Source organism: Buteo buteo, chromosome 7, assembly GCF_964188355.1.
Source record: "Buteo buteo chromosome 7, bButBut1.hap1.1, whole genome shotgun sequence".
In the NCBI taxonomy this organism is placed as follows: Eukaryota; Metazoa; Chordata; class Aves; order Accipitriformes; family Accipitridae; genus Buteo; species Buteo buteo.
Genome location: NC_134177.1, coordinates 24,288,995 through 24,303,651, shown reverse-complemented (window position 1 = coordinate 24,303,651; position 14,657 = coordinate 24,288,995). Strand labels below are relative to the sequence as shown.

The 14,657-nt window shown below is 49.1% G+C and overlaps 1 protein-coding gene across 1 annotated transcript; it reads left to right on the top strand.

Moving 5' to 3' along the window:
* Window positions 1–657: 657 nt before the first annotated feature.
* Window positions 658–2,481, top strand: LOC142033365 (transcription factor HES-4-A-like). Its single transcript, XM_075033269.1, has 4 exons — window positions 658–807; window positions 1,270–1,365; window positions 1,505–1,583; window positions 2,036–2,481. The coding sequence occupies exons 1-4, from the start codon at window positions 745–747 to the stop codon at window positions 2,479–2,481; spliced, it is 684 nt and encodes a 227-aa protein (XP_074889370.1). The 5' UTR covers window positions 658–744.
* Window positions 2,482–14,657: the final 12,176 nt, after the last annotated feature.

Below are 14,657 nucleotides of genomic sequence, written 5' to 3'. Positions count from 1 at the left end.
TCCTACATCCAACTATGTGCAATGGAAAATTCAGGTTCCCAAGAGGTAAATACAGTTCCTGTGTTTTCCCTAGAGGATTTCTGTGATGGAGACAATGTTCCTACAGGCATCTGCTGTCAACAGTTTTTAATCGATCATCATTACCTTGTAATAATAATTCCTGGGAGCAGGAAGTCCTAGCTCAAGTACTCTATTATTAAATTAAGAGGCTGCTTCAAAGACGTAAAATGGCTGGGGCTTGGGTTAGCAGGTAAAAAGAGGCATTGCTTCAAGGAGATAGAGGGGGAAAAAGATGGGTAGAAGGCATTTTCCCAGGTGTAACTCAACTGCTTCCCAGCTATTGTTTCCCTCCCTGGGAATCTGTGCAAATTGAGCGAGGAGCCGTGCAAGCTGCTCAGAGCACGCCCATTTTCCTTCCCTTCTTCCCTAACAAAAGATGCCTCCAAAGCCCGGCGTCAGAGGCTGGACATCTGTCGCCATTTGGGGGGGCCGGCGTGGTCATTGAAAAGAAGCAGTGACCTGTCAGCTTTGATTGATGGCCACAAACCTCCAGGCTCGACCCCTCGTGTGGGAAAAGAAGTCCCGCCAAGGAAACTCCCCTTTCACATGCTAATTCTGGGTTATAAATACAGCAGAGGAGCAACGAGCAGCAAAGAGCCCATCGGAAAAGGGAGCGACCCACTGCCCGAGTGCTTTCTTCCCATCCCGTCCTCCCAGCACCCAGGGCGGGCAGGCTGGATTACAATGACCGCTGCAGCCACCCCCGGCGGCACCCACAAGCTCGCCAGCAGCAAGGAGGAGAGGAAGGTAGGTCCCCTCCACACTCCTGCACCCACATGTGCCCAACAGCAGCCCCATACATGGCACATGAATGATGAGTGCCAGGGCTATGGGCAGTGCTTCAAGGAAAGAGAAAGGGGACAGGTTTTTTCCTCTTATTATAAAGATGCTTTCTCTGAATCTGAGCCATGTGGGTGTTTTTTTCTGCTTCCTTTTGCTGCCTTAGAAAGGCTTTTCTCTCTTTCGTTTGGGTAAATTCTGCTTAAAATGAGCAGAAGTGGGAGAATTGAGACCTGCTAAGGGACAGGCTGTGACTGGAGTGGGAGATGGCACACTCTCCATCCGTATCTTGTCCCTTCTGAGGATCACGTCAGCCTGTGCTGGCTTCACACAGGGAATGGGGCTGTCTGCCCTCACTGAACTGCAGCAGGGAGAGGAAGAAAAAACATCAACTGCAATTTTTCCTCCTCTTTTTCTTTTCCCTTCCAGTTAAGGAAACCCCTTATCGAGCGGAAGCGCAGGGAAAGGATTAACAACTGCTTGGACCAGCTGAAGGAGACCGTTGTTGGCGCGTTTCATCTGGATGTAAGTGCTCATTTTTACACAGCTTTTTGTCCTTTTGCTGGTGGGGGATTGGATTTGGGGGAGGGCACCTCTCGTTTGAGAAACTGGGCATCATACGAACCCTTCATCGTCTCTAACTGCTGCACTCTTTCCTTATCAGCAGTCTAAACTGGAAAAAGCAGACATCCTTGAAATGACGGTAAAGCACCTCCAGAACATCCAGAGCAGCAAGTTGATGGGTGAGTGCCTGGTCGGGGCAGGAGGGTGCCGGCAGGTATGATCTGCTGGCAGCTTGGCCAAAGCACCTTCCAAACGTGTTGAGGCCCGGGCTGCTGCTCGGGTTTGGCTTTCTCCACTAGATGGGGAGATGGAGCTGGGCACTGGTTAACCCACGGGAAGGTTTTGGGGTTTTTTTCCTTCCAGAGCAGGTTTCTGCTTCTTGGCGTAGTTTTGCCCTCGGCGGTGGGCAGCGGGCGGCGGGGGCTGCCAGGGGGGCGGCTGGCATCCTGCATCACCCTCCCCCTGCGCCCTGCAAGCCATTCACCTTAGAGTCCAGCCCAGGCGGCTTCAGCTACAACCCCCCCCCCCAGGAGCCTGTGCACATGGGAAGCCTGATGAATGCTTTCAGGCAGGGACACACCAGGCAGCTCGCGCCTGCTCACCAACTCCCCTTGTCTCCTCTCCAACGCAGCCGACTCCAAAGTGGGTCTGGAAGCCCAGCAGAGGTACAGCACCGGGTACATCCAGTGCATGCATGAGGTGCACAACCTCCTCCTCACCTGTGAGTGGATGGACAAGACCCTCGGGGCGCGGCTGTTAAACCACCTGCTGAAATCCTTACCCAGGTCTGGCGAAGACACCTGCAAAGCGGCACTGAGGTCTTCGAGCCCATCTCAGCAGCCTCTCCTGACACCAAAAAGCCTGCCGAGCCCAAAGGGGAGCACTTGGGGCACAGACCCATCGCAGGAGCGCTTCTACCCTGCAGAGAACAAGCAGGCTTCGAGAAGTTCCTTCCAGCTGCCGACGCTGTCGGTTTTCAGCCAGGTTGATGCTGCACCTCCCAGACAGGTCCTGCAGCCAAATTTTTCCCATAACAACCCTAGAATGGGGTCATTAGATATGTGGAGACCATGGTGAAGTGTGTTTTAAAATGTTTATCCTAACCTTAGACACTCTTACATATGTATCTTATAGATATGTTTCTTTAAAACACTTGTGGAGCAAGTCTGTTCCTGCAGGTGTACTAAAGACCAGGGTACTTCAAGCCGAAGTAAACCTATGTGTAGCCTGCATTGTAGAAGGCTGCTATTATTTTTTATTTATTTAATACATCTAAATTATTGTATAGAATACTCTCATGTTCTTTAGTGTATATTAATTATATAGCTTTCTTGTCTTACATTCTTAAAATAATTAACTTCCTATTAATAAAATACAAGACAGCAAGCAATGACCCTCTCTGGCATCAAGCTTACCTCTCAGATCTCACATAAGCCACTGAGATCACTTCATTGGATAAAGGGGTAAATGGCTGATCTCTTCTGCTTTTTATTATTATTATTAGGTCTGCACAGCTGTAGGAGATTCTGGTTCTGATTCCTGTAAAAATGCTGCAGTGATTAGAAAAAAAGAGAGAAAGGGAGAGACTTGGTTTGGACTTTTTAGGCTGTTTAGAAGTGCTCTCTGGATTGCTCACTCTGGCTCTGGCTGTTCCCAGCCACCTGGACATCCTGACATTACTGTTAAGCTAGTCAGCTACATGTGTATATAGATAGATAGATAGATAGATATGTGTGTGTGTGTGTGTTACATATAGTTATATTTAGGGATTTTTTTGTTTGTTTCCATAACTGAAAGTTCTAAATAAACTTTTGGAAGATAACAACTGATATTTCTCCCAGCCTTGTCCTGTCTGCTCTGAATAAACAGTACTTGGGGATCTGCTTTTGTTTTCTTCTTTCACAAATGTTTTTTCCTGAATGCGCTTGAAGGAAATGGTTCAAGTTTTGCCCCTGATGCTTTGTAGAAAAAGCAGTGTGCACCACACACATACACACACAGAATCACCCGGATCACAGTAACACTTAAAAAGTTATGAAAGAAATCAGGAGTTGGGTTTATCAGCCTGGATCAATGCTTTAGCTTTTACTTATAAGGGAATCGCAGAGATAATATAAAGGGCAGAAGGTAAAGTCCCCTGCAAATTGGACCAAGGAGACTGGGACAAATCTGCTCCACTTGGCAACATTTGGTCCCAGTTTTTCATCTCAAAGGCAGTTAAAAGTTGCTCACAGTTAAAATAAAAGAGCAAGGAGCTCTTAAACAAACACCGCGCATACTAATTAATGGTCCCACAGTTCAGAGGGGCTCATTATGCAGCGAGATCTATTTGATGATGTGAAGGAGTGAAAACCATCACCTCTGGGTTTAGCATCTTTTTCTGTGAAGTTCTTCCTTTTATCCAGCCCTCTTGAAAAGCCATTCGGAGCAGTAGCATAAGGGTGGTAGGAGAAACAACTGGCCTACACATTGCTGCACGGAGGCAAGGCAGGTTTCCTCAGCTGTGGGGTCAGAAGGCAGGTAAAGACACAGAACTGTACAGATCTTACCACAACCTCTGTTTCCACCCTCTGCCTGAAAATTAGGACTTCCCCCTTTACTGATGGGAACCTCCGGAGTGATCACCAATACAGAAGATACATCCAAATCATCCCACCACAAAAATCCAGGTGAAGGTGGGAGCTGGGGCCAGTCCAAACAAAGAGTGGCAACAAAGCGCACAGAATACTCACAGGCAGAGGAAACATTCAGGCAAAGCAAACTGCAAAATCCTGGAAGAAGAAAGACATTAAAGACCTTCCTAGTTTATTATCATGCATATTGCTGAGTTTAGATAAAGCCCCCATGCCACACAAGCCTGCATGGCTACACCCACCAGAGGAACCTCCAGTGCCCAGTGCTGGGGACCGCACACCAGTGGGGCAGGTAAGAGGAGCAGATGGGGCCTGAAGTTTTCATTTACTTCCAGATGATGCCAGTAAGGCATCTCATGGCACTTGTGGCCACCTTACTGTTATGCTGGGAGAGGCTGTGATGAAAATGTTTTACTATAGTTTGACAGGGTCAACTTAAAAACATACTTTCCCCCTAAAAGCTGTAAATCCCCAGTGACTATAATTATTGGCCATGGTTACCATGCTGAAAAGAGATCAGTGGGAAATATGTATTTCTCACCAGCTCTGTGTGTTTACTTCACGCATTTGAAAATACTTTGTGGTTAGTGAGTTTTATTATTTCCTGTTTCTAATCAGTAAGGCTTTTTCTGTTGTGGGTGTGGAGGGAAGGGTCACATCGCAGCTGGCGAGAGAGTTTTAAAAATAGAAAAGTGAGACTGCAATACTTGGCCAACAATCTCCAGGAACAGTTTTAGTACAAGACACTCATTTTTCATTGCCTTCATTTCAAACTGATGGTGACCTTTCATATGATGTCCCTGTCACGTACCCAACTAATGCTGCAGAAATCTGTTGCGAGTCACTAGTGTTCAGTAAAGAAAACATTTCTTCAGAAAGGCAGAAGATGTCTCATAGCACTTCATATACATGAATTTCAGCTATTACATATGTTTGACAAAGGAACTCCATATTTACTTCAAACCCATCTGGTCTTACCAAAACCAGGACTGTACAAGAGCTATAATACTTTGCTCTTCAATACAGGCATCTCTCCACCGACAACCAAAAAACACATAGCCAGCTACTACCATCTTCTCCCCAGGAAAAAGGAGGCATAGAGAAGCTCTCCCAGCCAGCTGGCTAATGCAGAGTAGACAGCACTGTCCTCATAAGTCGGTGTTTGAAGCTGCACCATCACACATGCTCTGGACACAGCAGCAGGATCCATACAGATGCTATTTTCACAGCTGCAGCAGGCGCCAGCAGCTGTGTCTCTTGGCTGCCAGGTGTGCCACAGTGCAGCCCAGGGCTCGGTCCCCAGATTAGGCACCTTCAAGACTGCACCACTGCTCCCACCTGGGACTGCATGCCCAAGGCCCTAGGGGTTTGGAGGCGCAGACCGTGGGGATGCTGCACAGCCAGGTCTTCACCTCATATGCAGACTGGAAACAGCCAAGACAAACACCCAGACCAGATTCCTCGGCATGGGCAAGGCCAGACAGACCTGTTTGCTAGAAGCGGTCACAAGATGCATCACATCTCACCCAGCACATGCAGGGCTGGGACAGCCTGCTGCAGATCTGTGCTTTGTCCCCTGCCAGAGTGCTGTTCCAGATGCGTATCTGTGAACGGAGCATTGAAAAGCAGAGGCTGGTTGCTATGTACACAGGGATGTGGGGAAGGCTGGACCCGAGGCTCAGGACCCCCACGTGCCTTTAATAGAAAGCAATTACAGATTTATATAATAACGTAAGCCCAGGTGGACAAAATACCTACATGCATAGCAGCTCCCTTCATATAAACCACACTCCCAGACCAGCTCTCACAGAAACCAACAGGAAAACTCCCACTTATTTCTCAGAAAACAGGACCAAATCCTTTCCCGTTAGCAAAGTACAGAGGCTCATGAGTATGTAAGAGAACTTAGGGCTCTGCCATGCTGTCTTCTCCCAGACACAGACAACCCTCGAGGCCTCCGAGCATCCCTGCCTTTTCCCTTACTCCTCCTCCCACCCCAAGGGCACTGGAGCAACCTCTTTCTGACCCACACAGTCTCACAGTCACTCACAGCAACCAGGCCAAAACGCTTTAGGGATTTAGGAGTGGTGCTGAGCCCCTGCGGATAGCTACCCAAGAGGGCTGAGCATGCTGCTTAAAAAGGGAACACGAGCCAAATTTTCAGTTGACCTCTTCTTTGAAGGCTCACTTTGACAAAGAGGAAACTCCGGCTGCTGGCGTGACCTCTCCAGGAGCCGTGGAGGGGGTCCTAATCCTCCACACTCACAAGGAAGCAACCTTGTAAAACCCCATGCAAAAGCAATTCTGGGGTGAAACGTTTTCAAACTGAACCGCACTGCTGTGGCTGCAAGTGCTTGTAGCTCTCTAGCAAAGTGCTTCTCTTGGGAGGGAAGTGAAAACAAATCCACCGACAGCAGAACACCAAAGACTTCACTTTCCCTTTATATATGCCACTATCTCACAGCTTTCAGTGTATACATACATTCCTGTCTTAACAGGGATATGCTCGTATTTCATCTCATGAAATTAATGTTGTGTTGAGAACCTAACCCAAAGTCTGTCACATTTTTCAGAGCTTTCACATACTCATGAATAACACAGGAGAAGCTGAAGCCAGCCCTTGATCTGATCTGCGCTGCTGAGATGTTTCATTTATAAATCTCAGCCCTGGTGAGAACAGGGCTGGCTGCCTGAGGCATCACCACAGATCTACCAGAGCCTGGAAACTCGCTCTGCTTCTGAGACTCTCCTATGGTCCCTGCATTAGCTCTCACAAATCCTACCACACATTTGGAGTTAAAACGCATGTTAGAGCATTTTCACCAAGTTTTCTATGGCTAACACTACCAAGCAAATGGACTTCTACAATCCATCCTATATCTGCTGCCACAGAGAGATCCGGTCCTGTAGAAACAGCTCAAAGGGGCTCTTCTTTGGGGCTGGAGGATTGTCCCTTCTGCTCTGCCAAACCTCAAACACCCTTGAGGACAGCTGGGAACGATGCCTCCTCTCCAGGGTCTCCTTCCCAAGGAGGCCAGGGGAAATAGCAGGGCAAAAGATTCATGGCTGTGGGAAAGCCACTCAGCTGGGAACAGCTTCACTGGGGTAAGAGAAAGGATGGAGAAACCACTGCTCAGATACCCCTTCCCTCACTAGGAGCTTCCTAAAATCCTCTCCTCTCTCCATCTGCCCCTGCCCAGCACCCCTCATCCTTGAGCGTACCCACACAGCAGAAGTCTGCTGTAGGATGACTTCTCACTCAAATTGGCATAACAATGCAACTTTGTTTTAAACCCACAGCCTAGAGCCCTGAAACTTTCTCTGCATAACAGGCCTAGATAGTTCAGCTGTAAATTTGTTTGCAGAGAGGAGAAACCCAGTGGCCGGACTTGCTACCCCATCAGAAATGCTGTCCTCTGCTGTAAAGAGCTGGTTTACTGCCTTTCATAGCCATCTAATGAAGTGCTTGCCTCTTCACTTTTATCCTCTATTGATACGGACATTTTCAGCAGCTCTTGCACGCTCCTGGCACACCCTGTGTATTTAAAAGCACAGGACTTAGTCAGCTAGATGAAGTAAGGCTTTACATAAACCACACAGGCATTTCCACAGTCCTGGCGTGGTGTCTGCTTTGCCCCCCTGCACAGGCTCTGTCGGGACCTCACTCGCTCTCACAGCCCAGCCACCAGCAGCTGGGCTTTGCACAGCACCCTAGCAGGATTATCCGGGGAACCAGCCAGCCCCTTTAGGAGCCAGCTGTCACAGCCCCAGCATCGCCAACCCCTGAGACAGCACACCGCAGCTCCACCACCTTCAGCTGAGATGTTGGTGTCTTCCAAAGCCCCAGTGCTCACAAGGAGATGCATTCCTATAGAGAGGTTGAGTTCATACCGTTCTGGGCCATGAGCATCATTTTTAGTGGCTGCAGAACGGAATGGAGTAAACCCTGCTGGAAGCACCTTCCTGCTCCTGTATGTCCCTCACCCTTCGCTCCAGGCTGCTACAGTAAAAATGTTTTTCAGCTGAAAAACTGTAAAGCCAGGAGCGAGTCCTACACAAACACAAAACTACAGGGTGAGGAAAAACCCCAGAAGGGCTCTAGAAGGCCACTCCTTTTTGTCCCAGGCAGCCAGGGGATGGAGCATGGATCATGCCAGGGAGCAGGTAACCTTCTGCAACACAAGCCACATGCGAAACTGAGCTTAGCAAACTGCTTAGCTTTCCCCCAGCAAGCTCTCTACACAGTCACACCATCTCCCACTGCTCAAGCTGTTTCTTTCTACCTCCTATGGACTGAGGAGGGAGAAGGAGAGAAATAAGCATTTCCACACAGTTCAGAAGAGCAGATGTTAGGCAGGACGGTGAAGTGAGCCAGCAGAGCCACGGCTGAGCTCCTCGGGACAGAGGAGCTCCCACAGCAAGGGCAGAGCATCACTGTGCAGGAGCTGGGACTTTCCTGGGTCCCTCTGGGGCTGTGGGAAAAACCACTCAGGAGCAACCACATAACCTCAAACCTCTCTGCCCCCTGCCCTACTCTAGTTAGCCTACAGGAGTATTAAAGTACAAAGCCAAGCACTTTAAGATACGCACTTTTCCCACTGGAGAGGCTGTGAGAACAAGCAATCCGCAGGGGATAGCAATCACATCACCTCATGCGCTCCTGAAAAGTGCTGAGATATTATTTTGATAGGTGTGATAGAAGAAGCGTCCAGACTATTGAACACAAGGAAAGTAATACCTTGACAGACAGGTTCTCCAAACCAGACATGTTGCTGTCAAAATCCTCTGGGGAAAAGGAGACCAAAGCCTCCTGGCGTTTCCCATAGTTTGACGCTGCACTCATGAACACACACCTATTAGAAGACCTCTGTGGCAGACCAAGGTGCTGTCCTGCCTTGTCCATAAGAACCCGTGAGCAGACAGCACTTTCCAACACAGACCTGAGACACTAGAGTGTCCAGTATAGCTCATCTCAGCCACAGCTTTGGACTTGGTGTCAATTGCCCCATGGTTTTTCAGAGCAGACACAGTTACAACAGCATAGTGTGGGGCATCAGCTAAGCATGGCCCCACAAGACAGCTCATCTTGTTCTAAGCCCAACTCTCACCTCCACCTGCTCCGCACCTGAATTTTTCCATCTCCTACGTGGGGGTGATGATTGTATTCATCTCGGAGATCTCTAGATGAAAAGCACTACTAGCAAGATGCCAGCGATTGCACAGATTAAACAGATGAGGCAGGACTTGAAAAGCACCTCTCCAACTGTCATATGAATCACTTCTCCACTGTCTTACCAACTTCAGCACTTGCCTCTTCAAAGTCCCTCCGTACAAACATACCCTTGCTACCAGCGGAGCCTTACCCACTGTGCGGGCAGTGCCTGACCCAGCCTTCCCGCTGCTCTCAGCCTTGTCTGATCCACACTCCCCACCAGACTTGCACCACCCAACTCCCTCCTACCATTCTGCCCTTGTATTAGCAATGGTATGGTCAACCAGGTCTTGCTACCTGATCAAAACTGCCCGGCTCACACGATGCACAGCATCAGTCCTGTCTGAACTCACCCTGCTGCATGAAGTTCAACATCCCCCACCAGTTCAGGCATTGCTTGTCCTCCCACAGCTGGCATAAAGGCAACATGAAAGCATGAAGCTGTGCTTGGGAAGATTAATTTGTAGCTGGCATATGCCTTGTTTTTGCAGAGTGACCCTCTGTTTCTTTCATGAGGAATTTTTTCCAGCCCTGGCCCCTTATCAACAGGCTGGAAGGAGATGCCCATGTCAGAGTAGCAGGCTCTGCTCAGCGTCTCTGTCCCCTCCTGCTGGAGGTGGTGCCTGGTCACTCCAGGCACTAGTGATTCATTTGGAAAGTGTGTGATTTGAGGTGATACCTGCAGCAGGGCAAGAAGGAGCAGGGAAGCCTTGGCATGAAGCCTGAAAAGAGCCGTTGTCTGTTCCAGCTGTTCCTCTGACAGCTGCAGGGAAACTGACACTGCTCTGAGCAGTCATCAGCTGGTTACACTGCCATACCCAGGTCAGTGGTAGCTGAAGGACAGAGCCCAAAGGCAGTCAGCTTGGAGGTGCTCCCCAGGGTATTCCCTGGCACAATGCAGCTCCTGGTCGGGTTGCTCAGCCCAGCTTCGGTGCAGCCAGAACACAGTGCCTGGCAGCTGAGCATATCAGCCAGCAGTACTGCCAGCAGCGAGGCAGGCTGGCGCACCTCACCTTCCAAAGAAAATGCTTCCAACGAACAAGCCCATCGTCTCCCACACCCTCATCTTCTCCAGTGGAGGTGCTTTTACAACAGGAGAGGGTGGCAGGCAGCCTCCCGGGATGGCTGCAGTTACTTTCCAGATGACAGCAACTCCAGGGAAACCCCAGCACCTGTCCTGATGGAGGTCTCAGCAGACAGAGGTAGAGGAAGAAAACCATTCCAGCCATTCCCCGAAACACCTAATGTATAAAACAGCAGCCTATGTTCTTCCTGATAGCCCAGGCTGACCCTGCCGCAAAGAGGGAATACTCTGCCCTCGTCCCAGCAGACTGGAGCCTGCAAACACTTCAGTGCAGGCCATACTGCAGTTGTAGGTGTGGGACACAAGAGTGATGACCTATGGTCCCTGGAGAGCTAAACTTCAACACCCACTTGAGGCCACTACTCACCAAGAGCTCAATGTCGTGTAAGCTCAAGGACATTGTCTACATCAGCAATTGTATGTGATAGAGAAGATCAGTTTGCTGAAGCAGTTTTGAGGCTCTTACATCTACTATGTATGCTGCTCAAGCATGTTACTTCCAGCTAGACTGTCCCCTGGACCAAACCCCTGGACACACATGTCATTCACAGCTGCCCAGAGAACCAGGTGCTGCTTCCGACCACCACATCCTCCTCCACAGCTGGAGAACATCTGGTGCAAGCTCAGACCAGAACTTCTGATCTAGTTTCCACCAAAATGAACCCAGTTTGTGCGCACAAAAACCTGCACCGCCAGCCGATACAGTGCACAGAGAGTGAGAACAATTAGGAAATTTGCTTCAAAACCACACAACTGCTCCAAAATGAAACGCCAGTAGAGCTGGAACCTATGATCTCTCAACGCCCACTGGTTTTGGAGGGAAATATGGCTACCCCAGATGGAGCCTAAAGTGTTTCCATAAACTTTTGGTTTCACAGCTTTAATCCTAGCCCCTCGGGGGGGATTTTACACACCTTACACCTTTCATCCAGCTGTCTGTGTCTATATCCAGCTCCTGGCATGCAGATCAGAGAGGCCTCACCCAGCACGCAGACAGCTCTCCTTCCCTAAACGCGGGGCAGGCACTGCTTCAGCTGTGTGTAGAAAGCTAGCCCGCAGTACTCTTGGGGATCAGGAAGCAAGTCTGAGCGGGCAGGGATCTGCCTGCCAAGGGCACTCCCCTCTACCCAAAGGGCCACTGGGCCAACAGTCTTGAGATGCTTTTGGGTAGCACCTACCTGCCCTCAGCTGGATGGGGTCCCGTCGCGAGCAGGGGTTTCTGCTCCACACTGCGTACCTCTGCAACTGCTTGTGTGGTTGGGGTGGATCCTGAGAGAGGACAGGGAGCTTGAGGTAGGCATCGGGAAAGCACCCATGGCAGAGGAGCAAATACAGGCTGCAAGGTCGCCCTCGGATGGACCGACTGCTGCCAGCTTGAGAGGAGAGAATTCTCCACTTATTCACGCAGGGATTCTGCCTGAAATGGGAAATAATGTTTTTAGTGGCTTTCACCAGTCAAAGAGGAAACTCAGAGAAAAATGAACAACCAGGACAGCAGGTACACAAGCTGTATATTTTAGAACAAGAGCAGGTTTACTCCAGCGCCTACATGTCTCTGCCATCCCCAGCCAGAGGTCCCAAGTCCTTCCACAGCTGGGACATGAACGACAGTGAGGTGGAAAATATTTACCTCCTCAAAGGTGAGATGTCATTGTCCCAGCTGAGCCTTCATAGCTTCAATAATACTCTTTGCAGCCTTGTTGCCTCTTCACAGAGAGTCAAAGGGCTGAGGAGGAACGGGTTCTGGCTGCCTCAGAGCTATGAAACATCTGTGGCCAAATCGAGTCCCCAGGTGTCTGCACTGCTGTGTGGTACGGGGCTGACCTGGTGGGGGTTAGCCATGCCAGGGCTCTGCACTCGCCACCTATTAAAATTCCTTCAAATATATGGGAAAAGCCCCTCTCAATAAATACGTGAAGGCAATACATGCTCATTTTAAGGGACACTGCAGTAACTCAACAACTAACACAGTCTCTTTGGCCCACCATATATCTCCATACATGTGTTTTCCTCTGTGTGTATGTGTGTGTGTATATATATATACACACACGGGTGTATGTGCATGCATGTCTGTACGTACCTATATACACACAAAGAAATATCTGTCAGACTACTTGGGAAACAGGCAGATCAGGAGGCAGCAAAACATGAGGAGACTAAATCCAGCACACAAAATAATTGCTTCTCCAAGAGCCTCCCTATGATTTTCCACAATAAAGTCAACAATACTGAGGGCAGAAGAACCAGCCCAAAGCAGTGGTGAAACCCACAGCAGTGGAGCAGAGAGAAACAACCACATACAGAGAAATAAATGGAGCATAAGGCGAGCAGCAAATCACCCTGTACATGCTGCCATCAGAGTTCTACCGTGGCATTTTTTAGTGTGTCCTGGCTTCCCAGGTATTCTGAAGGAGTCCAAGATCAGCTCCTGGAGTGCCCCTCACACACAGCACTGAGACAGCTAACCTGGCACAGGGGGGAAGACAGGGCAGATTTCATTTCAGGCTTCCAAAGATTTACTGCACTCACAGGCAGGATGAAATAGCTTTGAGATTATGTAGCTTGTTTGCTGTGGAGAAGGGGCCTTGCCTTTTTTGAAGGAACACTTCACAGGTGTGAGAGTAGGAGAACCTTTTTTTTTCTTTTTTTTTTTTTTCAGGAAAAAGAAGGATAAGAATGCTAATTATTTCCATGCTCCCCTCCTTCTCCAGCACCCTCAAAAACATCAGCTCCTCTCTAGCATCCCCCTCTCCCCAACTCAAAAAAAGTCGTTTCGAAAGGTTGTTTTGCCCTGACCATTCCTAGTGACAGAGCACGGTGTGTATACACTAAATGAAGGAGGCGCTGCATTCCTCCGGGGGAGATAAGGAGGCGGAGAGAAGGAATGCTTTCCTCTGCATGTCTGTGCATGACCCAGACCCAAACAGAAGCAGCATGTGACTGGCAGCTCCCCAGCAGATGACTCTCAAAGTGCTCAAACGCAAGTCAAGGTGGCAAAAACAATCAGCCAAAAGGCTTGCCTGCAGATGGCCTGTGCAGACCTCCGGGACATGGCAACAGGCCATGGCACAAAGCTGTCTGAGGGCTCCCTGCATGCTTGAGGACCTCGGTTTTACAGAGAGCTCAGCTGAGGCTTTGGGTGCTGAAATATCTGGCTCTGGGGCACTCTCAAGAGAAACCCTCAACCTCAAGGTATGATGGGGTATGGGCATGGGAGCATGGGTCCACACACACATATAGGGAGTTCCCTGACAAATACTCTGTTCCCAACAATGGGAAGCCACCACGCATTCCTGCTTCCAGATATGAGCAGGGATTGTCCATACCTTACCCACAACACATTGAATACTGGCTTAGGAAGCAAAGAGCATCACTCTTCATATCACTGAGACAGCAGTCACTGAATGGGGATATAAGGTGTATTGGCTGCCAATCAATTGATATGCATCCAGCTCCTCTCACCTGCACCTAACCAGTCTTGCTGGTGCAGCTATACTGGCAAAACTCCCCACCACAGCAAAATCCACCAGTGGAATCAACACATCAGACAAGCAAAATCAGCTTCGTTTACCCAGCGCTTTTATGCTGGTATAACTGGTAGGGATTTTGCAGTGAAGCAGCATAATTAAAATCAAACAAACAAACAGACCTTTGCCATCAACATCCTGCACTGACCAGACTTGACAGTGTGATACTGTTTGATCCGGGGGTCCTCTGCAAAGCAGGTACAAAGGACTATTTCAATGGCCTGGGAAAAACTCCCATCTCAGGGGTAAAATACAAATGCAGAAGGTGCTTTGGCTGAGGTAAGGGATCAAAAATACTGTAGGCAGCTGGAAATGGAGGAAGACAGAGAAGCAGAGGAGAGCTCTTAGCATGAGGCTTTGCCCACCGTTTCTCTGGGACTGATGTATTTGGCCTCTGGCCTGGACACCCTCCGAGTTGTGGGATATACATGTGCAGGAGTGTTTGGTGTCTGGGTGCCAGGCTAAAGACAGGCATTTCCTCTGTTTGCACCATTGCTTCAAATACCTGTTATGATGCAAGAGCATAAGAATTGCTTTCAACGAGAGCAGGAGTCCATCTAACACAGCATCCTATCTCTGATGGCCCAGGGAAAGAGCAAACGGGGCGAACACAGAGCTGTTATTCCATAGCACACCACCAGCACACTTACTTTATTTTTTTATGGTTTCCATTTGCAGATTGCCTAATTATAATCCTTGTATATTGAAATCAGAATTAAGCACGGCCAAAAAAAATTAAGATTATGGAGACTTGAATTCAGAGAGCTAGTGCTGAAGTTCCTATTTTAAGTCCAGTC

Coding starts and splice junctions, on each gene's coding strand:
- LOC142033365 (XM_075033269.1), top strand. CDS start 745: ATGACCGCTGCAGCCACCCCCGGCGGCACCCACAAGCTCGCCAGCAGC. Junction 1,366..1,504: donor TTGGCGCGTTTCATCTGGAT/GTAAGTGCTCAT, acceptor TTTCCTTATCAG/CAGTCTAAACTGGAAAAAGC. Junction 1,584..2,035: donor CCAGAGCAGCAAGTTGATGG/GTGAGTGCCTGG, acceptor TCTCCAACGCAG/CCGACTCCAAAGTGGGTCTG.